The sequence below is a fragment of the Dreissena polymorpha genome, chromosome 3 (assembly GCF_020536995.1).
Source record: "Dreissena polymorpha isolate Duluth1 chromosome 3, UMN_Dpol_1.0, whole genome shotgun sequence".
Taxonomy (NCBI): domain Eukaryota; kingdom Metazoa; phylum Mollusca; class Bivalvia; order Myida; family Dreissenidae; genus Dreissena; species Dreissena polymorpha.
Window position 1 is genome coordinate 96,190,482 of NC_068357.1, and position 25,989 is coordinate 96,216,470.

The 25,989-nt window shown below is 35.5% G+C and overlaps 1 protein-coding gene and 1 long non-coding RNA gene across 4 annotated transcripts in view; both read left to right on the forward strand.

The window, feature by feature from the left end:
• LOC127875422 (coadhesin-like) overlaps window positions 1-25,989 on the forward strand; it is a 61,325-nt gene that overhangs the window by 7,007 nt on the left and 28,329 nt on the right. For 2 of the 3 annotated variants that reach the window (XM_052420486.1, XM_052420487.1), the window contains exon 12: window positions 302-503. The exons of the other annotated variant lie outside the window; for it this stretch is intronic. In XM_052420486.1, coding sequence (XP_052276446.1) covers window positions 302-470 — 169 coding nt within the window. In that variant the 3' untranslated portion in view covers window positions 471-503. Of the gene's footprint in view, window positions 1-301; window positions 504-25,989 lie in introns of those variants that run through there. 3 annotated transcript variants of the gene reach the window in all.
• Window positions 18,143-18,859, forward strand: LOC127875429 (uncharacterized). The gene is made up of 2 exons (XR_008047411.1): window positions 18,143-18,302; window positions 18,605-18,859. It is a non-coding gene; the product is annotated as an uncharacterized LOC127875429 (long non-coding RNA).

Genomic DNA, 25,989 nt, shown 5'->3' on the forward strand with positions numbered 1-25,989 from the left:
CTTGTATATGTCGTTAATGTTTGTTGACTCGAACTTTAACACTTTTGTTACTGTCGGCAGTACATAATTCATTTACATGTATTGAAGTAAGGAGTTGTGTTTGATATTAAATCAATGTATACTTGGCATTTCCTGTTATTGTATATAAAAGAAGCTTGTTAAAAAGCACCACTGCGAATTTCAAGTATAACTTGCATTACCAATCCAAACAATGCGATGTTTTGGGGATCATTGTTATGCTTATTAAGTGCCAAAACAAAATGTATTTTAAGGGTTATCAACGGTGTTTTATTTTTTGCAGATCCAATGCGAATTATTTTAACCCGGAGGATGGACCTAGCTCAATGCCCATCTTATTGGATGATGTAACCTGTGCCGGATACGAATCGTCATTATTGTTATGCACACATAGTCCTATCGGTACTCACAACTGTGCGCACTCTGAGGATGCTGGCGTAACCTGTTCATAACTTACATGGAGGTCAAATAAATACGTACATTTGCTCGATTTACGTTATTTACGTATGGATGATAAACAATGCATACAATGCATCATATGTGGGTATTTGTCCGAGCATCTTCGTCGTTTTTCACCTATAATAGCAGTGAGATGATTGCATCGAATAACAAAGTGAAAAAGGACGTAGTCAGTATATACATTTAGCATTAAGTGTCGTTTTTGACGAACTCAATGGTTTGCGTCACATTGCGATTGTGTCTTCAGTAACGCGACATGAATACTGGTAGCGCTCAGTTCCAATTTACTTCATTTATTACCATTTTAATAATTATATATATAATTGATTATATAAATATCAATTCGATAACTTTACACGTCCGACATATTATTCAAACTGTGCTTTCGGCATCGACACCGATATTTTTTTGGATATCTTGGATAGCTGGGATATCATAACATCCGTATTAGGGGTTTATTAAAAAAGGAAACTTTGCGCTGATGCAACCATATTATTGTACTATGTGGTATATTTCAGCTAAAAGTTAAGTTGATCTGTTTTCATAGAGGTTGGTTGTGAATAAAAATAAGCAAAATAATTTTGTTGGAATTTGTTAAGCTGTCCATAATAATATCGATGTCGATGCCGAAAACAAAGGTTGAATAATATGTCGGAGCTGTAAAGTTATCAAATTGAGGTCGGCTTTAACTGTACATGTATACTTAAAATACATTTTGATAAAGCGCTTGATTTCGGCTATTATCTACCTACGAGACAATTATTAATTTTAATACAAACGATACAAAGAGCGTATACAAAGAACGCACTTCACCAACAAACAATCATGAAATCATGAGCAATATATAACATTCTAGTGTTTGTTATTTCTTCGAAATGAAATCATACTTCAGTCGTGTCGAACTTTTGAAATTCGTTATGCATACAAATTAGCTGAAAAACAAATGCTTGTCGCCTTACACATTTTTTTTATAGTCTTGTTGTTATTGTCGCGAAACGGAGTTTATGCATTGTGCTCGCGAACCCACACGTGTAAGCTGAAAATTATCGGGATCACTTTGTGTTCATCTCGCTGGAAAAACTTATTTGTTTGCATCATCGACATGGTAATCTTAATGTAAGCTCAGTATATACTTGATTTATTCCGGTGGCACCAACAGACGTCGCATGTACATGAACTAAAGGTTTCTTGATAACCTAAACGTTGTTATTTGATTGATTTTGATACGTGTTTTCTTGTATTTTAGTCGATAAATCGTACATTTGAATTAACATTTTATCTATTTAACGTGGTAAGGAAAGCTGTAACCACTAGCTTTATAAACAAATATTAAACCTAATGTCCTTAAACAAAACATGAAATGATATCTCTGATATGTAATAGTTATATATTCAAATGCTCGTTTTCAAAAAATAAGATGCTTTTAAACTCTTCCAGCAAAATACGGTGATAACAAAACTGAAAGATGTATTCAAATGTAATTATTGTAAATTTAAAAGCAATATTCATTTTATGAGAAGCAAACACAGAGAAGCACACGTTATTTGCAAAAACCACCGACGGTGACGCAGGGCGAATATGTAACAGCCATGGCAATTTTCACCCTGGCATAATTCATGTTGAAGCCGGAGAAGTGTTTAGGGTACACGACGCAGTTGTACGTTGTTTTTGTTGTTTTTTTTGTAAACAATAGGAAGAGGCGCTGTTATTATCAGTGAGTACGAAACCCATGTTCATAAGATCGCAGTTATTAAATGTGGATATATAGGCACTATCACAATCCCATGTCGTATTTTAACTACGTCATGAGGAGAAGTCTTTGAAGATTGGTTATTATAATGTTCGATACCGAATTATTGCTCGTCATTGTTAATTCGTTGCATTCAATCATATTCAATTGAATTGTATACGTTTTTTTCTGATTTTGCATACTTTTTTAACCTTGGGGCATTGCTATTATGTTTCTTCACAAGTAAATCTCTGCTTGACGGTAATGCACGCAATACAAGAGTTACCTAACCGGCAAGTGAAAACACCCATCAATTTTAAAAATGAGCTTAACCTTCGAATTGTCCCTTATATTTACACGCGTGCAGTTGTATGCACCTATCTTCATGTTCTATTGTATTTTTTCGTATTTTTTTCACTATACTGAGGGACATATTGTTTTTGCCCTGTGTGTTTGTTGGTTTATAGGTTTGTTTGTTTGCGTCAAACTTTAACATTGGCCATAACTTTTGCAATATTGAAGATAGCAACTTGATATTTGCAATGCATGTGTATCTCATGGAGCTGCACATTTTGAGTGGTGAAAGGTCAAGGTCAAGCTCATCCTTCAAGGTCAAAAGTCAAATATATGGGGGGGGGGGACATAGTGTTTCACAAACACAACTTGTTTTTATAATTTTTGGAACAGTGACACGACTTTTTACCTCTGTCAAAATGGATATTTGTATTGGTCTCAAATGGCACAAATCGAAATGTGTATTGTTCTAAAATGGTACTTAACACACAATATAACATTTCTTTTAAGAATCACAAGTCCTTTCTGAGAAATCGCAGGATCAAGTTCTATAATACATACCTAAGCAGTTATTTCAGTGATAAGGGACAAACAGATAGTCGAAAGATACACGGAACATAGGGAAGGCTTAAGTTAAATGTGCACACCAATTTTAATTACATTTGAATTGTCTTATCGAGTTATCGCAGGAACAAATCTTGAAAACTGACGGACTGACACAAATGCGGACAGACGGCCGGACATACAAGGCGGATGGATGGTATGTATGTAGTTACCTACGATTGTATTATGTTCATAATGTTCACGTATATCCTCGCATGACATGATATCAAGGGTATTACAATTATGTATTGGTGAACAATATGATTTAAACTTATAATAAAGCGGAATAACATCCACATATATATAAGAGTAAGTTGTTTATGATGCTCAATATCAATTATATACATGTAGTATACATGTAGCATCTTCAAAATCACGATAACACTACAAAAGCTCAAGATACAAAAAACATAAAGCAAAGCAACACATTCTACTATCTGTTTTTAATGTTGGTGATTCGTCTGAATTTTGGTACGCTACGGGTGAATTTAATTTCTTGTATTTCTCTTCGTCGCATTTGTACAATCCAAGAATTTAGCATGTGTCGCCTGATGAACATCGTTTACAACATTCTACCCACCGGTTCCTATCTCACAACATTCGAATTTGGTTACCATTTAATGTGCTTCAACTATTTAAATTGTGATAGTATTCCATGAAATATGAAGGAAGATACAGCATGATTTTATAGGTGGTATGCATGATTTTGAATACACTTTTATGCACAAGTTGGATAACAGAGACTGACAAACTTTCGAAAAAATGGGCAGTCGGTTAAAGAGGTGTCCATGAAAATGTGAAATCTCACTCTTGAAACGTTTGAATTTCCTCAAATACGATAGTAAACTACACACGTAACATTAAAAGACATATTGATACTTCAATTCGAAAAGCAAACACGTGCATCATGATTGCCTTAGTATTTTAATGTAGTTGAAATAAGATAAGATAATAAGATAAGATAATCTTTTATTATAGTGACATGTGTTTACGTACAGGAGATTAACAGACATATATACAATGCATACAAGAACACCCGGCCTAATAGGCCTATAAGTCACCTTAACAACAGTGTAAAATATAACGTGATCATTATTATACAAATAGACAGTGAAATATTTGAGCAACATACTTAGTTCAATGAATAAGTTAGCATCTTCTATATAATATATGTATAAGAACATAACAAGAGTTCAATGATAATATGATATGTACAATTTTATCATAAGTAAGAAGACATATGCCTGAAAAATGTGTAATTCGTAGTTGATACTTAGAAGCCCATTTACATAATTATATTATTTTAAAGTTTTAACTGACACAACATCATACAACAGATATTGTTACTTATATAAAATACTGCTTCTGATATAAAAAGCATTTACAACAAATTTCGCACACTTTCTTGGATGACATTTAACCAAGAGAACTAATTTATCTTTATTTGATTGACAGGTAGCATATTCTTCAGAGTTCAAAATGTTCCCAAATATAACTGATCTTGTGTTTTAGCACATTCAACAAGAAAATGAGTTTCATCTTTGACCAGTCCACTGTGACACAGCTTACACCGTCTTTGCTCGGGGGCTTCACCCACATACCTTCCGGTTTCGACCCTAAGTGGTAGAATTCCGGTTCTGAATTGCGCAAATAAGGCGCGTTCATTTCTTTTTAAGTTCAGTGTCAGATATTCTTCACAAACAAATTCAGTTTTGAAGGTTCTATATGTTCTTAACTTTGAAACACGTTCATAGTCTCTAGACCAAATTATTGAATAAAACTGAGTCATGCTTTCTTTAGCTAAATCCATTGGAATGGGGCGTTTACGGTTATAATAATCCGTAAGGTTAAGACTAGACATGACCGTTTTAAATTCACTACACCAGTTATTGTTATTTGATGAACTGTAATCCCTTTCAAATGCTCGTTTGGTTAATCTATATTCGTCAAGTTTTACAAGTCTATTCCAAAACCTAATCATTGCAAGCCATCTACGGTAAATGCTCGGTAACCACCCAATTTCACCTAGTAACGCTAATATAGGCGTAAATCTATGTACACCTAAAAAGTACCGTATTGCCCGGTGGTGAACATTTTCTGCTGATTGAAAGTGTTTAAATCCCCAATATGTATTGATAATCCAGTTCAAGCTGATTTTCGATGGCATTGTCTATTTTTGTTTCATGAAATCCACCATTCATCCGCTAATGTCGTACTTCGCAATACGAAGTATCGATATCACATATCGGCAAAACAATACTCTTAAAACCCAATCACAAGACATAAGGGAAAAACGAAGAACTCCCCACCACTCGCGCGTGGCTTTTGATTTTCTGTTAGCGAAATGCCCTCCGTATGTCGAAGAATCCGGCGTGACTACTTCCTCATTTGCCTTTGTCCGTCCATCTAGATGATACTTGCACTGATAGATGTTATTGTAATAAAACAGTCTGTTAAATGTAACGTTCAGTTTGTTTGTTTTTAAGAAAATGACGTTCTGTACTGCTAAATACTCCAATATACTTGTATTTCTTTCAAAATAAAAAAAAATTATCGACGAAACCCATTTTATTTGTTATCGTGTTTAAGTGAACTTATATATCAATTTTCACGTGAATTTGGAGGTTCTACGTTTAGTACAATTCGTGTTCTATTTTACAACACTTTCCGCTAAATTTTATCTTCGGAACAGAAAGTTTATACTTGTGTTTCAATCATAACACCCTCAGTGATAACAATATATTTATTATTAGCTCGGCGTTTTCGGAGAAAACCCGAGCTATTGTCATAGCCAGCTTGTGTCGTCCGCCGTCTGACGTCCGCCGTCCGCGTCGTGCTAAAACCTTAACATTGGCTCTATAATCAAAGTGCTTAAACCTATAACTTTGAAACTTCATATGTAGATGCACCTTGATGAGTTCTACACGCCACACCCGTTTTGGGGTCACTAGGTTAAAGGTAAAGGTCACTGTCACCTCTAAAAAAAAATCTGACAAGCTTTCATTTATTCAAAATTGCACCCGTAGCCGTTATGCGGTGCTCTTGTTTTCATTGTGTTGTCTACCATACGTTTAAATAAAAAATAAGGGATATCATATATGTGTTGGCATGCCAAGCTCATCTAAACCAGAAAGTGTGATCTAACAGTGATGTTGGGAGGTAAAGTGATTTTAATTAATTGAGAACCTTTTTTAAAATTATTTTTGAAATATCCAGTTAAATCATAAATATTTATGTGCAAAAGCACTTAAAGTTATGCATATTTTATTTAATGTAAAGAGTTTGTCTTGAAAACGAAAACACAATGTCAGCTTTTCGATGCTTTTGTTGAATCTATACTGAATTATATATGTAAGATATGGGGTAAAACAAAATCAATGGAATCGGAAAGGGTACACTTAAAGTTCTGAAAAGTTAAACGTTAAGCAAAATGTATGTACATGTAATGCTGTAGTGTACGGCGAGTTAGGAAGCTACCCACATTTATTCATAGAAATGGTAAGAAGGTTAAATATTGGTTTAAACGTATTCAAACTGACAGCAAAATTTTAAAATCAATCTTTATACAAGCATTAAACGATTCTGTATCTCTGATTTAATTGACATGATAAAATTTATTACATTTCGGGTTTTTATTACAAAACGGGTTGTTACTGTCTAAACGAAATGTAATAATGCATCGCAACCCACTTTGTAATAAATTAGAACATTCATGATGTGTTGATGGAGTCTATAAGAACAAAGGTCGGGGGAATACCTTCTTTAAAACTTATGATAATTTGAAAATAACTTCAAAAATGACTGTATCTCGGACTTTGTCTGACTTAGTTACATTTATTATAATTTCGGGTTTTTATTACAAAACAGTACTGTCAACCCGAAATGTAATAATGCATCGCAACCCACTTTGTAATAAATTATTACATTCATGATTTGTTGATGGAGTCTATAAGAACAAAGGTCGGGGGAACAGTCAATACCTATTCTAAAACTAATTTAAACATGAAAATAACTTCTAAAAAAGTCTGTATCTCTGATTTAATGGACACGATACAATTTATTACATTTCGGGTTTTTATTACAAAACGGGTTGTTACTGTCAAAACGAAACGTAATAATGCATCACAACCCACTTTGTAATAATTATTACATTTCGGGTTTTTATTACAAAACGGGTTGTAACAAAGCTCTGATTTTAAGAAATATTATTTATAATGTTGTTACATAACGTCAAAAAGTAATCCTCCATATATAACAAGTATTATACCCAATCACTTCGTAACCGTATATGATTATGCTCATTTTTTTATTACTATGTTTACCTCTGTGAAATAATTGTATGTGAAATATCCAGTGTTTAGATGATGTACACTGGACAAGTCTTAATAAATATTTGTCTTGTCTTGTCTTGGTCAAAAAGAGTGAACTAACACTGACTTCGATATGTCAATCTTTTCTCGGGCAAAATGTGTGATCTATCTATGATATTGGTAGGCTGAGCTTATCTTGGTCACACAGCTCTTTCTAACACTGACTTCGATTAGGATCGATATTAATATCCAGTTATATCAAAGAAAATGGTTCAGAAATCCGCCGTTTCATTAAAATACAAATACAAATATAATCCAAACTGACTGGCATGGTAAGAGAATTGACGATATTGTTATGTTCATAGTACATAATTTACATAATTTCTATTTACAAGGCGCCCGATTTGCAAACTTTCATTAAAACTGTATGCAAAGAATGTATTTTACCATTTAAAGTATATACGTTTTAAAGAAAATACACGTGTTTGCACAATGAAAAGATGTCATATTGTGATATCATTGACACCATATATATATATATATATATTTAATTGTTAACACTCAATCCCATATTAACAAACGATACTATAATAAACAATGTACAGGTAACAAGAATTCAACCACATGATTCTGCAATAACTGCGTATTTATAAAAAAAACACGATACTATATACAAACACAGATAAATTTAATCCACAGTCACTTGCTATTATATTTGAGAACACCAAATTATAGCAATAACAGGAATAATCAGCAACAACAATGTGGCCGGCGTTGATATATGTGCGCTATTTTCGGTTGACGTCACTTCCGGTGTGTCAAATTGAAGCGTGAGAATGGCGACCTCTGACCTCAGACCGAAAGTTGACCGCTGTTGCGTATATCTGCGTCGACGACGTACGTTAATGTTTCCACCTAGTCCGCATTTCTAAAATATACAATTAAGTAGCGTTTTAGAAATATGATTGTTTTCCACATAGATGCAAATAATGTTTGCCTTATTTTTTCATTTTTAAACAAAGTCTATAATACACTAAAGTGAAAAAATTGCATCGGATATAAGGTGCATCAAGTCATATTATTTTTTATGATTAGCACACTTAGTACAATAACAGGTGTTGTTATCTAACTACATGTACCTCAAAGTAAACGGAACCACGATACATGTTAATATTTATTTCCCTGTTGAACGCAAATTAAATCATTAAACATGAAGGTAATTGGTGTTTCTATAAGAGAAAAATGATTACTCACCGCAGTGCAGTTCTTGGTATCACTGGGCAGACACACTCGTACGGAACACACAATCGAGGCGGCGCTGTCGGTTCGGTCCGTAAAGCCGACCGGAAATATCGTCAGGAAACCGCCAGCGCCGGAAGTCGGGACAAAGTCGCTCACTTTGCCGGATGACGTACTGCATCTAGAGTTAAAAGTATAAATCAGTGCGCAGTCAGCATTTGCAACATATAGAGTATATATATATATATATATATATAGTATAAAACATATTTAATAGTTTAACAAGTTATGATGTTTGAACGTTATTTTAACCGGATCGGGAAATAATTCAGGAACAAATTGTGTTGTTGGAAAATTACCCATTAGGCTCCCACTTCTTCGCGCGCTCACCGTAACATACTAACACGGGTTTTCCCAAAAATATTCAATACAGGATAGTCAAGCGGGTGTGAACATGAATATGCGAAAATCAATGATGGCTTTAATAGCCTATACAATATCCACGTCTACTGCTATTTTTTTTATTTAAAAGTAGAAGAATGAGACTCCACTGAATAAGAGGAGGCATGGGAAAGTAGTGTCATTCGGACTCGGTTCACATTACTCTTTTCAAGGTACAACATTTTCTCTTCTGCTGTTGATATTTATTATCTAACGATTTCTATATAGAATGCAGTGTAAGAAATGCAAGATATCTGTAGAACGGCAACAATATGGGATTATTTCTAACAAAAAATGTGCACCCGCTTCCCCGCGAAGAGATTTGTGATGAGTTTAAAAATATTTACTTGTTACGTCAGTTTAACATTAACCGATTCTAATCGAGCTCGTGTTAATTGTGTCTTACCCGTTCTGAAGCAGGATCACCATACCAGTGGTCGACATGTAGCTGCACACATCCGGTATGATCCGAAATTCCACTGAAATTATATAAGCCTCGCTCTGAGAAAATGGGGTTGAACGCATATGCGTGCATCGTCGTCACCGTTTGCCTGCGCAATCCGCGAAAATCCGCAAAAATCAAGTGTATACATAAAGTGTTGCATCTGATAAGCCTGTGTGTGTTGCATCTGATAAGCCTGTGCGATCCGCACAAGCTAATTTGGGCCGACTCTTTACGCACATGCATTAAACTCCGTTTTCCCATAGCCAAGCGTATATAGGTGTCATGTTATTAACTCAATCGCCAAGCTTGACCCGTTTTTTACACAACTAAAACACAAATAAATTAATTTGAATTCCGTCAAACTAGCAAATCTATATTGTATATGATAACAAATCATGAGACGCGCTTATACAAATTGTTTTTTGTTTTTGATTTTTTTTTAACAAGAGTACATTAAAGGCGTATTTTATCCTAAGACGATGGAAATGGGTTTGGCGAGCAAAGCGGAAAAAATATGTGTTTATTACAATTACTTTTTGCTAGTTATCAAAAAGCTTTGGCTTCCCATACCAATATGTAAATCCCATACTATCTTCCTTGCGTCCTGCACTAGGACCTCCGTGCCGGAAGTGTCTTCCCCAAGACGAGTCATTATGCGGATAACGTTCGGCAAGTCCACGTCCTTCGTGGGTATGTGGATGTCCTCGCTAAACATTGGAAAACATCAATAATGGTGTCGCTTTATACTTGAATGTTGGTTTTGCCAACTAAAGAATGTACTGTTGGGAAGTTCTTGTATTGTCAGTAAACTATTAAAACGTATTAAATGCGCAACCAAATTGGTCGTTTTTTAAGCGGTAAGTTGGTCGGAAAAGTACATCAATAAGAACAACGTAGTTTAAATATACGTTTCAATACCTTATGAATTATAAATAAGTATATAAGTTTAATTAAATATTATGTCTAACGTGTCTTTTTATTACTCCGGTGATATTCGATCCGTTAAATACTCACGTGATGTGAAGTCCCACACTGACGTCACGCGTGACGCCCTCGTTCGGGATCTGTTTGCAGATGACAGGCTGTGAGAAGTAGTTGTCCACTGTGACGAGACCCGAAATGTTCTGTTCCCAAAAGGTCACTATGTGAATCTCGTCCTAGAAGACAAGTGCAGTGTTTGTTTGTATGCCTTGAAACGCATGAGCCAGAAGTATATCAACAATTTTGTCATTTAAAATTCATCATGCTCATCTAATAAACAACAAAAAGACTGTTCCGTTCGAACGAGAAATTCGTTGAAAAAAGATGAAGTTTGTTCAAATAAATAGTGAGATGTTCGTTTTGCACTAATGTAATGCAAACAGACAAAATCATCAGATGAACTTAAAGTCATACGGATTACATTTTGTCGTGTTATAAGACTTTTTTTTAATCAAGTATATGTAATATCATGGGAAAAGTTAAAGCCACACACTTTCAATAATTAAGCATCATAGATTGGATAGCATCTACTGGAGTAGGTGAAATTCAACCGACGTTCCAATATAAATTGACATGCTCAGTAAGTTTATATTCATCAATTCCCAATGTATTGAGTGCTATCGCAAAGAAGCCTTGACCCCATATCAACAGGCATGTGTACGATTTGATCGACAAATACCCTGTCAATGGGGCTTGGTGTCCCAGTGTTTTTGTCCAAAATTAATTTATAAATTTGGTGTGACTACTTATGTTAATTATTATGTAAATTTTAAGCCTAAACTGTTTAAAGCGGTTATGGATCGACATCAAACAATTGTTATGATTTTGATTCCCTTAAAGAACAATATAGTATGCTAGTTTCTAGGAACCATTAATAATACTTCTTATCCCTATACACTGAATGTATGACTACTTTTAAAGCCGTCATTTTTCAAATTCAGACAATGTCAATCCTACTCACCAGCTGACATTGGTCGAGCCAGACCTCCACTTGCGCATCAGCGACTCTTAGACGACACGTCTCTGACGTCACATTCACCGTCTTGAAACAGAAGTTGGGGTTGGGAACCACGATGGTGCCGTTAGGAAAGCATCTTTGGGCTAATAAGAGAAATTCTAAGAGTGTGTTAAGCTGTCATTCAATAACCTAACCGCATATACAACTTTTCACAAGTGATAAATATGAGCGGCGTTCTGAGAAAACTGGGCTTAATGCATGTGCGTAAAGTGTCGTCCCAGATTAGCCTGTGCAGTGCGCACAGGCTAATCAGGGACGATACTTTCCGCTTTTATGGTATTTTTAGTTTCAATGAAGTCCCTACTTACCGAAAATCAAGTTTAGGCGTAAAGTGTCGTCCCTGATAAGCCTGTGTGGACTGCACAGGCTAATCTGGGACGACACTTTACGCACATGCATTATGCCCAGTTTTCTCAGAACACGGCTCATATCGTTCCGATAGTTATACTTTATATAGTAAAGGCCTACGTTAGTCTGATTTTACATTAATGTGTATAACATTATTTATCCATAGGTAAGCTTTGTCCTAAAAATAATACGTACAGTGTGATTAACTGTTATTCAAAAACCTAACCACGCAGATTATTTTCCACAGGTGTTTAATAATGTTCCGATATACACTCTCTATATAAATGGTGTTTGTTAGTCTGATTTTACATTACTTTGTTTAACGATATGTATCTGTAGGTCAGCTTTGTCCTGTGCTTCATAGGTCGCCATTGCGTATTGGAAATGGTGTTTGTCAAGCGACCAGTAGGTCACTTGTTTGATTCCCACGGTGGGAGAATTGTTTAAGTATCTCAAAAGATTCCAAGTACTGTATCTAACCAGTAAACGACTCGAGAGCGTTTCAATAAGCGTTGGCGTTTAATGAAATCGATCAAAAATGTAAAGGATTAAACTAAAACTATGCTGTAAGCATCAAAGTGTTATACACATTATAACATATATTCACATGGGATTATAAGATATCCGGAAGATGCAAGTACGTTAAATACGTTGAATAATATATATAAACTGTGATTTTGACCTCACACAATTATGCAGAATTCTCACTTGTGTATTTAAAAATAATCAATCATGTGCGGGTATCCAATTAACATAAAAAATGTAGCAGATAATGGACAATCACTATTTTATTGTTCGGCCCAAACATGTTCATATAATTATTTGTATCATACGAGTTAATTACTGTTCAGAATTCTTAAAAAAATTCTTACGCCGTCATTTTAAATAGTATTTTATTAAAATATATTATTAACAAACCCAATACTAGCACGATATTGCGATGAAAGTGAAGTTAATTTACATGTAAGGAAGTATTGTGAGACACATAAAATTAAATTGAAACGAAATTTTACATTCTTTAATAGGTTTATTTCACTTTTTAAAGTATTAATTAAAATGTGAAACAATTACCTCAAACTGTCATCGAAACATAAACCGATACATCAACTTATATGCAAAAATAATAAGCTGTCAAAACTTTGTTTATTCAACATACCTTCTTCACTAAATCCAAACATCACTAACAAAATGAAGTTGAAAAGCATGACTATTCCTTATTACTTCGAACAATTTATACTAGTTTGTAAAACAGCTTTACAAAAACACGTATATGTTTGCGGAATAGATTCTGCAGTCATTACCTTCTACAACATGCATTTATATAATCACTAAAACCGTGCAATAGTCGTGGTATTATATTTGAATGCATTAAACTTGACGACTTTTTTTTTCTCGTGACATTACCAACATTATTCTGCGAATTTCTCAGTTTTGTTTACGTATATAACATTACCTTATTGTATTAGGCACGTACTGTAATAAATATTTTTAATTTGAAACAATTAAACAAACAATGCTTTATCAATATACATCACAGCTATGTCAACCTTCGAACTTTTGAAATGATAGTCTCCGCTTCAAATGTTAAAACGTAATTGTCTGTCTATGTCTAGTCTTGAATACATTTTGATTGACACTTGCATAGATATACACGCTAACGATACGTTTGATTTGCGATAATGCGTTTTTAGTTATATTGTACTCTGTTTCTTTTCACTTTAATAAAGGGCTATTTACCACCGCGTGACAAATACGTGTCTGTCAATCAAAATGTAATCAAGCTATAGGCGTGTGATTCGATTATTATTTTATTGTGTTACAAGAAGATTAAGGCGTAGCAGCGCAGACTTTAATTACTAAAGTTCGAAGGTTCGAAGGTTAACATACCGGTGATATTTGGAAATAAATTCATGATTGTGTTTGATTTAGTCTGTTTAAAATGTTTATACCAATACGTACTAAATACACGAATAAAATAAAATTATTGAAACAAAAAGAAATTAATTTCTTACTGCAAATCATGTACATAATATTTGTAATACACTAATTTCCTCGTAAACTGTATTGTCCGTTTTTGACATTCAACTTTGAATTTTTGTGTTATGGAAAACCGGATACTTACGCTTACTACTATTTTACTTTATTGCATCTCATAATATAATCTTGCATCGGCTCAATCTTCCGATTCGACACCAAAAAGAGATGGAACCAGTGTTTACAGGCCATGATATACTGTATTAAAGTGTTTTCAGACCATGATATACTGTATCAAAGTGATTATATTTACGTTTCGTTTCGCATAACTGTTTTATATATATTAATAATAACTGTAAATACGAACGACTAGCAGACATAAGCTCAACAATAAAAATATATAAATACAATTTGGTTTTGGTATTTTCTTTGTCTATTGACAACAAAGAATATTTATACGGGAATATTTATATGTACACAACTTTGACATTAATATGATGTTGACTTAATTTTGAATACGCTAACAGTGAAACTCGACCCATGAACTCGAGATAACGATTATCGATCTCTACTACTACTGCTACCTTTTGTATGGAAATTGAATTTTGACGTGTCGCATATCTTTTATATGTTTTATTACTTTTTTAATATTGCTAACTCTCAATGATGTATACACATGAACATGCAATTGAAGTACACTGTCTTGATTTACGGAGCACCTTACACGTCATAGCTTGCATAGCTTATTCGGCATAGCTATTTAACCCGGCATTTCTCCTTAAATGACCTTTAAATAACGACAGCAGACCCCAATGAATACATTCGAATATTTCATTGGCTGATTCGATAGAAATCCCTCAGAACTTCGGCCTCATCACTGCGTCGGTGTACAGCGTTAACGATGTAACGCTGCTCAGTATTAGGATTCCGTACTACCATCTGAATGTTCATTAGAAATATTGTGATACATTTCGCCCAATTACAATTACGCGTTAAAATTCATCTCGTAAAATTTCAGTATCCGCACTTGGTCACTAAATCAGGGGAAAACATAATTGACTATCAATAAACGATGATAACACAGTCTTGCTTTCACGATGAGGAAAAAAAACTACCAAAATAGTGTAGTATCATGGTAACAGAGCAACCATTTTATTATCTAACCACAAATGTTTTCTGTACTCGGTTAGCACGTCTGGACATCTTTCATGAAAGTTTTGATATACTGTAGAAATTTGCCAGTTTGCTATAAAAAGCACAGTTGACTCCAATGTTCTATCGAAACAGAGTGTGCTACGATGTTCTATTTACGAGACGCAATATGGTTTTTAAAGACCGGCGTCGTGCGAAAATGTGTATTATGCCATATGCGGCCAGCGTTGCTATAGCCCAGTCTGCACGTCCACACTCTGGTTAGGAGATACATAATGAGACCATGAAGCCTGGCGTGATTTTATGAAGGGAAACATAGCTACTGACTAGACTGCGCATTTGCACAGGCTTGGCTTGAGGTACGCTGGATGAAACTTCATAAGACCCATTTTTGCATGACGCCGCCCTGACAGTGTGATTTGAACGTGTCGAAAGAAAACTGTGTGTTAATTAAGTATTAACCTATTATATATTTCGATGTCGAAGAAATAAACTTACAATAAGTATTGTGCGGACAAATATGATGTTATCTCCCGAAGTATAAAATTTATATACGAACACAATTGTGTGGTGTGAATTAACGTGCACTTAAGAACACACATTTCATGCGGTGGATATGCGACTAACAAGTGATTAAACAACAAAAACCATAAAACCTTTGTTTTCAATTTAATTATTTAGAAACGTAAATTTTCAAACTTTCTTTCAAAGTCATGACATACACCGAATATATTGTTTAAAGTTGCTTCTTGCTAATACTTTAACACTTGAAATTAGCATCGTCGCATTGCTGTGGAACGACGAGTCGCATTTTCGTTATAAATTCTTTCTTACAACGTCGTCAGTTATTAAACTTTATCATGTTATTCTAAGTGCGTGTATAAGCAAAGCTGGCATGTGGCGTCTCACACTTCTTCAATTTTGAAATATCGCCGGAAGAAGTTCCCAGTAACGTTATAACAAGTAACTTATAAACATATATTCAAATTGGATTTGAATTTGTTTCAAACATGTCCGCGTTTTTATTTAAATGTAAACAGAGGGAGAGTTTCTTTTTGGAAATCATCGGCACATTAATAGATAATTGGATTCCAAAACAGTTCCGTCGCACGACGAATTATGTCCGCACTGTAAATGAAACAGTCATATATTTTGGGCGGGGGAATAGGTACGTCAAAGGTGTTTGATGCATTCCACACTTCGGCTTCACAGATATGTTTTGTCAGTGTTTTGGTACTGGGGTATCCAGAGAAAACCCCATCTGGCCGGTATGGCGACCACTTACCAAGACCACATGCTCCAAAACGGTGCTAAAACTCAATATAAATATATCTGCCTCTCGAAGTCGCATCTAATTCGCTCCCCTTTAAGGTATTGCTTTACAAACGGACTTCAGTCGGCTTTTGTTTGCAAATAGCAGTAACTCGTCTACCTACATCACGTTGTAACGATCTGCTGGTCTACCAGTAGCAATTCCATATAGGTATTCCAGTAAATACAAACTGAAACGGAAATTGAGTTAAAATTATTATCAGTAACGTTTTTTTTAGAATTCAACACGCTTGCAAAACAGTAACTAGTTTCGTTGTAGAATCACATAATTAACTTCAAACTAAACACATATGGCATGCAGTATAAGCCATACAAAAACATGGCGCTATAGTGATTTCCACACCTACAGACATGTTTCAATAAAATGCGTAGTAAATGTATAGTAAAATGTAAAGGTCTAGTATAAGAGTAGTCTACGAGTGTGCTTCGTTATAAAAACACAAAAAATTGCACAAATATAACTGTGAACGAATAGACTGTTTAATCGGCGTACCGCCTCCGTGGCCCAAGCTGTTTAGTGTTGTTATAAGAAGACGATAAAAGTATTAGTGATCGTCTTTTTAAAAAAAGAGCGGCGCAGTAGATAATAGAGGGGTGCATTAACAAAAGAGAAGAGAATTTTAGCTCGAGGGAACGAGTTAGACAGCCTTTCAAATTTTGCGTAACATGTGCAAATATTCTGTACGCTTATATATAGCTGTCCAGGTCACATAACCCCAAACCGGAACTCCTGTTTTTAGGGTTACATGCAGTCAGTTTGATACTTAGCACACATTGTTGAGTGCATGCTGCCTAGGATTTGTAAAATACATTGCAAATGGTTGGTTTTGGTATCAACTTGAAGGTATATTTGTAAGCAATAAGAAAATAAGCCATTTTTGTGCTCTACTTTTTGTGTTGATGGTTCCCGGCTTCGAAAGTAGGTCATACTATTTGAGCCCAAAATGGTTGTCTGCACAGCTGTCAAAACCGGTTTGCCTATTCTAAGGTAAATATTTTGAGTTTGCGCGTATAGAATTTAATGACATGCATTTTTTTCAAAAGATTATGCATTAATCTTTCCAATGATGTATGATGATATAGTGGGTATGCGCTTGATCATGGTAAAAATTGATATCGAACTTCAACTATTTTATATGTAATATAGAAGGAAATTAATTGCGCATGCGTAACCTTTAAGCACATCCGACCAAGTTAGTCGTCTGCCAGAATTTTGACATTTGACCATCAAAAACTCTCTGTATTGCAAAACATAACTGCCAGATGTCATTTTGACCCAAATAAGGGCTGTTTGCAATTGGGCTGTTGCACTTGGGGTCATAAGGGGGGTAAATGCTGGAAAATCACACCGAAACCTGTTCCGGAGACATATTCTAAGACTACTTAAACACCCGGTATTGTTTTTCAGTGCCATTTTGACATTAATTTGCATCAATCTCAATAATGAACCTAATGCATGTCTTTATTTCATCTGTATTTATTATTATTGTTTACTTTTTGAGCCTTTTTCTGTTAAAAATGCCCGCCAATTTTGGACCTACACTTCTAACCGCCTTCGCCTTCAACCCATTCAGGCAGATCTACTCAGAATAACACTACTTTGCCTTATTTTACCTGTTTGGATATCTCGCTGAGTTCAAGTAAAATCAAGTATTCAGCTGAAAACACAAAAATGATAATAATATTATGCTTTCTTTCCTGGAAGAATGTTGTTGCGATAGACCCTGCATGAAAAACACCAGGGAATCTGTATTTAAGTGACCTTAATATTATGCGTAAACCTAAGTGTGCATTTGTAGGCGGTGTCGAAATGGGTCTATAGCTCTGCCTGAACTGTCGTCCAATTGGTTTACAAGTCCGGCTGAAGTGACAGGCCATCAAAAACTGTACAGTGTGACTGATTCGGAGACGGCCCTCAACACTCGCCCAGTCGTGTCGAGAGGATCGGTGTCTTTGCAGGTTAGTACGCCGTTATTTTCAATTAAATCTATTGTAAAATGATTTCTTTGATATCCTGGCACACTTTTGTCACCAAAATTAGGAAATTTGTGTGTTTTACATTGACTGCAGCTCTGAAACCAAACTTTGTGGCGATAACTTTGCCGGTGTGCCCGACAATGTGATGCCGGCGTGGTGAATTAACCATTTGCAGCAAATAAAGCGAGAAAGACTATTGAAAGCTTACTCTAATTGTATCTAACTTACATTAGTTGGCACCGTAATGGGCAAATGCGCACAAAAAACCTTTTTTGTTTTCTCAGATTACACGGAATTGAGCACCCGGGCCAGACTGACACTTTCCGGAGCCTGCCCTAGACGGAACTCGAGCCGAGGAATCATAGGTCCAGGTGTGACAAAAGACTTAAAGCTCATGTCTGACGATGACTTTTTTTAGCCAGGAAGCCAAGTGTGTTGTTTTTCCATGCAAGCGAGCCCTTTTGTTGGGTCAAATGACATCAGCATTGCTGCTTCTACATGGATTTTACCTAAAATGTGCAAAAAAAATATAAAAAGTTTGTTCGAATCCAGTTCAAAACCTGCTTTGATGCACAAATATTGCCATTGATGATTTTTTTCACTTATTAAGCCATATGTAAGATAAGCTTTGCCTATTAGAATCGAAAGACATGCCTTGTATGGAGTCTAAGTGCTGCATGTATGATGTAACCGAGTTTGGCTTTTCTACCTTAATTCTTGACGCGAAACGCTGTTACGCATGGCGCTTTCAACGGCAACTTTTATGAATTAATCTGTGTGTCATTGTACCGGAACTTTGTGATCTTTCTCAAAACAGATTATACCTGTGGGAAAAGTGCCTTTAATTTAAATTTGAAGGGGTTGGGTTCTCTTAAAGGTCACATAACCCCAAACCGGAACTCCTGTTTTTAGGGTTACATGCAGTCAGTTTGATACTTAGCACACATTGTTGAGTGCATGCTGCCTAGGATTTGTAAAATACATTGCAAATGGTTGGTTTTGGTATCAACTTGAAGGTATATTTGTAAGCAATAAGAAAATAAGCCATTTTTGTGCTCTACTTTTTGTGTTGATGGTTCCCGGCTTCGAAAGTAGGTCATACTATTTGAGCCCAAAATGGTTGTCTGCACAGCTGTCAAAACCGGTTTGCCTATTCTAAGGTAAATATTTTGAGTTTGCGCGTATAGAATTTAATGACATGCATTTTTTTCAAAAGATTATGCATTAATCTTTCCAATGATGTATGATGATATAGTGGGTATGCGCTTGATCATGGTAAAAATTGATATCGAACTTCAACTATTTTATATGTAATATAGAAGGAAATTAATTGCGCATGCGTAACCTCCAAAGCGGGCTTTTACTGTTACAGTGATGATTACTTCCCTTTGCATAAAGATCACCATGGACGATCATATGGAACTTGAAGAATTGACATAACAAACAATTTGATTGGCTCTCAAACTCGTTGCCACGAGTTAGCTTAAATTCTCTCCTCTTTTGTTTAATGCACCCTTCCTTTATTTACTGCACCGCTCTTTTTAGCTTACCTGAGCACAACGTGCTCATGGTGAGCTTTTGTGATCGCCTTTTGTCCGTCGTCAGTCGTCCGTCGTGCGTCGTGCGTCGTCAACATTTTGCCTTGTGAACACTCTAGAGGCCACATTTATTATCCGATCTTCATGAAACTTGGTCAGAACATTTGTCCGATTGATACCTCGAAACTGGGTCATGCTGGGTCAAAAACAAGGTCACTAGGTAAAAAAATGAAACACATTGTGAACACTGTAGACGTCACATTTGATGCCCAATCTTCGTGTAACTTTGTCAAAATGTTTGTCTTAATGATATGTTCGTTGAGTTCAAAAATGGTTCCGGTCCGTTGAAAAACATAGCCGCCAGGGGGCGGGGCAGTATTCCTTATATGGCTATAGAGAAACCTTGTGAACACTCTAGAAGTCACAATTTTTGCCCAATCATCATGAAACTTGTTCAAAACATTGGTTTCATTGATATCTCGGACGAGTTCGAAAATGGTCCAGATCGGTGAAAAAACATGGCCGCCATGGGGCGGGGCAGTTTTCTCTACATGTATATAGTGAAAACATGTGAACACTAGAAGTCACATTTTTTGCCCACTCTTCATGAAATTTGGTCAGAACATGTGTTTCCTGGAAAAGACGGTTGAGTTCGAAAATGGTTCGGATCGGTAAAAAACATGGCCGCCAGGTGGGGTCATTTTCCTTATATTTATATAATAAAAAAAGCTTGTGAACACTCTAGAAGTTACATTTTTTGCCTAATCATCATGAAATTTTGTCAAAACATTAGTTATGTGGATGTCTCGGACGAGTTTGAAAATGGTCGTGGTCAGTGGTAAAACATGGCCGCTGGAGGGGGGGGGGCAGTTTTCTTTATATGTATTGTAACGCCTGCCTTGTAATTGTTTACTTTGTTTTTATACTTACTTTAATTCTTTAAAGTACAATTTTTAATAACTTTTAAATTCATTAATGATAGTGGATAACTTATAAATTCATTAATGATAGATCATGTATATTTTCATTGTATGATAATTCTTAAGAAATGAAATAAATGCTTTAAACTCTCTTTCATTGTGGATGCAGATAGTTTACATCAGTGGACAGTGCTGTATCTTTTTGATCAGTGCTTATCTTTGCCTGGATGCTAAGAATAGCAGTGCTCTCATTTGATTGGATGTTTACCTATGTTTCTATGCCAGCTTCACTTCAGAATCAGGGGACTGGCACATTGTTGGCCTTTCCCATAAGAACTAATCAACCGAAACATCTGGGTATACAAGTGTAAGACTTATGCTAGACCCCTGGCTCTAAGTTGAAAGAGTTAGTCCACTAATTGAAAGATTGGGGTAAGTGAATTACTAACCTGCCAGACCTGTTTAGTGTGAGTTTTATCATGGAGGTGAGTTTAATGTTCTAAGTTGAAATTTCACCAAGTAAAAGTGACTTAGTCTTATTTTCTCAAAATGAAAATTTTGAATTAATGATTTACTGTGTTTCACTAACTGGGCATGTTAAGTTAGTGGAGTTACTTTAGTTCTTTTAACTAAGTGCACTTATTAATTAAGTGATAACTAAGGCAAAGTGACTTAGTATTTTTTCTCTAAGTGAAAATATTGAGTTAGTGATTTAATAAAAACAAGACTTAGTGAATTTATGCAACAACAAGTAAGTGTTTTGAATAAGTGATGAGTGAACATAGTGAATTTATTAAATAACAAATCTCAGCTAGTCTTTTTATTAAAGTAACTTAGTGTGTTGTGATTAACGCAAGTTAAAAGTGATTAATCAAAGCCGAAGAAATGGATTTAAACTTTTTGTTTTCTCAAAGTGTCTTACATAAGACTTAAGTGAATAATACAATGAAAGAGATTTCTTAATTATTTGTTCAGTGAAAATGAAGTTTGTGAGTGAATTCAATTATAGTGATCACGGGTGTTTGTTTATCCTAGTGCTTTATACAGGCATTTTCCTCATACTGAACACAAACTGTTGACCAAGTTTAGACATGAAAGTGTATAATTGTTTGCGAAACCTTGTTTTAACTATGATAAACTTTTGAAAGTATATGAACTGTATTTGTATATGAATTGTTTGTACTGTTTGCATTATTGATTAAGTATAAATGATGAATGTTTGGAAAGAATAAAAATAGTTTAGTCACATTGTTGTTGAAGAACAGGTTATTTCTTTTTATCTCAGGTGAGCGACTTTGGGCCTTTCAGGCCCTCTTGTTTTAATTGCACTCTTTTATTTAGTTTTGCTCTCCACTTTTTTTCTATCTCGTCGCCTCGACATAATTAAACGTAAATTTGCCACACTGTGACAGAAATCAATGAAAGTGACGTGTTAACAGATTTAAGTATTTCTAAACAATTTCATTAAATATCATAAATAACAAATCTATAATGTTTTAATAGTCTAAGCTTTTAATATTTGCAAGAAAAAGTTGTATACAAAATATTGCCGTACCCGGATCTGCTTGTGTTTAACGCATATTATTATAATAACGAGTAAAAACCCAACTCGCAGAATTTCAGGGTCCGTACTCGGTCACAAACTTGTCCGGAAAAAAAATATTCGACAATCAATAAACCGAAATAGTATAGTATCATGATAAACTGCCATCGTTGAATTAACTAACCACACATGTTTGCCGCACTCTGTCAATCGTTCTTTAAAGTCTAAATATGCTACCGAAATTTGCCAGTTTGCTATAAATAAAACAATGACTTCAATTTTCTATCGAAACTAAGTATGCTTATATGCTCCATTTACAAGAAGCAATTAGATTTTTAAAGACCCGCGTCATGCGAAAATAGGTTTTATGCCATATGCGACCAGCGTAGCTATAGCCTAGACTGCGCATCTCGCAGCCTGGTCAGGAGAGACTTAATAGTATACAAAAAACTTGCGTGAAAGCGGAAAGCGCAGATCCTGGCAAGACGGCGAAACTGTGCAGACTTGGCTTGAGCTACGCTGGCCGAAACGCCATAAGATCCATTTTCGCATGACGCCGCTCTAAAAGTGTGATTCGAATTTGTCCAAAGAAAACTACGTGTTCATCAAATATTAAAATATCATTTATTTCGACGGAGAAGAAATAAACCCATAAGAAGCCATGTGAGGACACATATGATGAGATCCCTCGTAGTATAAATTTTACTTACGAACATTATTGTGTGGTTTGAATATACGTGAATTTAATAAAACACATTTCATGTGGAGGATAGGCGACTAAGAAGTACCAAAAACAACAACAATAATTAAACCTTTGTAATCAGTTGCATTGTTTAAACAAATAATTTTTATAACTTTATTTTAAAGTTTGGAAATACGCCAAATTTTTTTTGTTTGATGTAATGACATTTTTTGTCGAAATAAACTTTTGATTTTAGATTTAATTAACCGAGTAGTATGGATTGAAATGTACTCGCACCTGCGTGCGTTACTTAAATTACATTTAGATCGACGCTTCTGTAGAGATGTTACATTTCTAGCCGAGATAAACTTTGGATAGATGCTAGATTTAATTTACCGAGTCTTATATATTGAAATCTACTCGTGTATGCATGTATTGCGTGAGTTTTAAAACATGATTATACAGGAAATATTCAAATGTAAGCAAACAATACGAGTGGCAGAACAGTCCTGCTAAGTCCTCAAACAGAGCTGCCAGTGTACCATAATCAATCATTAACCCATTTATGCCTAGTGGACTCTCCCATCCTTCTAAATTGGATCAATTTATTTCCAAATTTAGGGATGTCTAGTATATTTATTTCTATATATAGAATATTTCTTACATAAATTCCTTTAAGTAAACAGCGCATTGTGCGGCGTCTCATCTGGGTCTACGCTGTTTGCCAAGGCATTTTTTCTAGACGCTAAGCATATATGGGTTAATGGCTTACAGTATGTCGCTTGTTAATAACGTGCTTTATGTTTTTGTTAGCTATGTACCACAGCAAAGCATTAATGCTGTACAGTATGCTGATTATCAATAACGTGCAGTTTGTTTTTGTTAGCTGTATCACCAAAGTAGCTGTTCTCTCTGCTGTCACATATATTGTTGCGATATCATTCATGTTTGACAATTTCAATTCGATTACTAAGTGTACTTTATATTAAAATTGAGGCAAACTTACGTAAAGTCATACAATTGCATACGTTTACGGAACTATTACTAACTCGTATGACGCCTTAATCTTCTTCTTCGTGGCAGCTAAACTCGGAGTCTGAAAGCAGGGAAACAATGGGTGGTAATCTGTAGATTCTCCATCTGGTTCTTAGGCGAGCTCACAAGTTTATGCCATTTGTTTCCCTCAGTGTTATTTGGTCTCTGCATTCCTGGATGAGGAGTAAAGGGGACCCACTGGACTACCATTCTGAATCATTTGGTGTTTTCCAAATTGAAGTGTTTCTATGTGGCGAGGCAGTTTGTTGGCTCTTGTGGCCTTCAGATTGTGAGCCTTGGTCTGCATTTCTGCTAACAGTGATGGCTGCGGCATGGCTCAGAGATCCTTCATGAGCTTTGTAGATTTAATAGTGGAGGCATTTTGTTTTTTTCTCTGTCTGTCATTGTCAACATGGACAATTCAGGCACGCTCCAGTCCCTACCCCTTTTTAGGGCCTTTCTTTCGTGACTACTCGGAAAAGTCGGCTGTCTAAGCTGAGGTGTTGTCCAAATCCAGCTGACTCTCATTTAGTATTCGCTCTTCTTTTTTTCATTAACATGTATTGAAAAACAAAGCAGTGTGTGCAAGAGAGTGTGATAAAACTTCGCATTGAAACGCACTTAAATACATTTCCGCTTGACCAATAATCATTATTCTGTTGAGATTGATTAAATACATTTAGGGTTAACCCAGTTATGCCTAGCGTCCAGAAAAAGGTCTTGGCAAACAGCGTAGACCCAGATGAGACGCCGCATAATGCGGCGTCTTATCAGGGTCTACGCTGTTTGCTTAAAGGAATTTCTGTAAGAAATATTCTAAATATTGAAATAAATATACTAGACATCCCGAATTTCGGTAATAAATTGACCCAATTTAGAAGGATGGGAGAGTCCGCCAGGCATAAATGGGTTAATGATGGGATGAGGTGGGGTCTTCTGCTGTTTTGGAAATATTTAACCGACCGACGGGTCGCTTAAATATTTTAGATAATAGTGTCAAATTGATAGTCAGAATAGTTTTTACCGGCGATACTCGTTTTATTCGGAGTTAAATTCAGTTAAAATCCCGTTAGTCCAACGTTTTTTATTTTACATTTTGTTTAAATTTTAATTTTGTTATTATGCGTCAGATCTTTAGTTCGGCTTTTTATATTAATGAAAAAACATGTTATTATGTTCTTTGAAAAAAGTCCCTCAACATGCAAACACCATGTAAGTTGCACGCAAGCATTTACATTTCTTTTTAAATTATTATTTATTAAGAAAATATTTGAAACCGTGAGACTTTGTATTCACAAATATGTACACTAATTATTGTCATAACTTCACACCTGCTCATTAAATCTTTTCAATTAAGAAATAATATCCATATATTCACAACTTCACATCTTCTCTTCAATTATGTTCAATAAAAAAATAATATCCTCATATATACAGAAGTCTCTTAAAATAATAAAGCAACTGTAATAGTAACAACTGCAAACACAATCTCCGTAATACAAGTTGCTGAGTGGGCACTATTTTTTGGATCGTTTGATGTCGTATTGCCAACACTGCTCCCTGTGCTGCCGTCTTGTACAGTAATTCCGGTTACGGTACTGAGGAAGGTTGTCGTCTGCCTATCAGCTTGACCGGAAGTGGATCTCGTGACCGGTGCTGCCGTGGTTGTAGCAGCAGTTGTTGTAGCGACTTCTGTTACTACCGGACGCTTTGTTGTTGTTGAAACAGGTCTGACAGCCGGCGTGGTGATTGGAGTTGTCGTCTGCGCCTGTGGGGAAACTGTCGTCTGTCGCGTGGTGCAGTCTTTCTGGACGTAATTGATGACCTCAGAGGTCAACTTGACCCAGAAGGTGTTGCACGTGGCAACGACGCTACACCTGGAAAATATGAGGCAAGTGTTTACAATATGTAATTGTGTACATCGATATAGGTATTCTATATATATATGTGT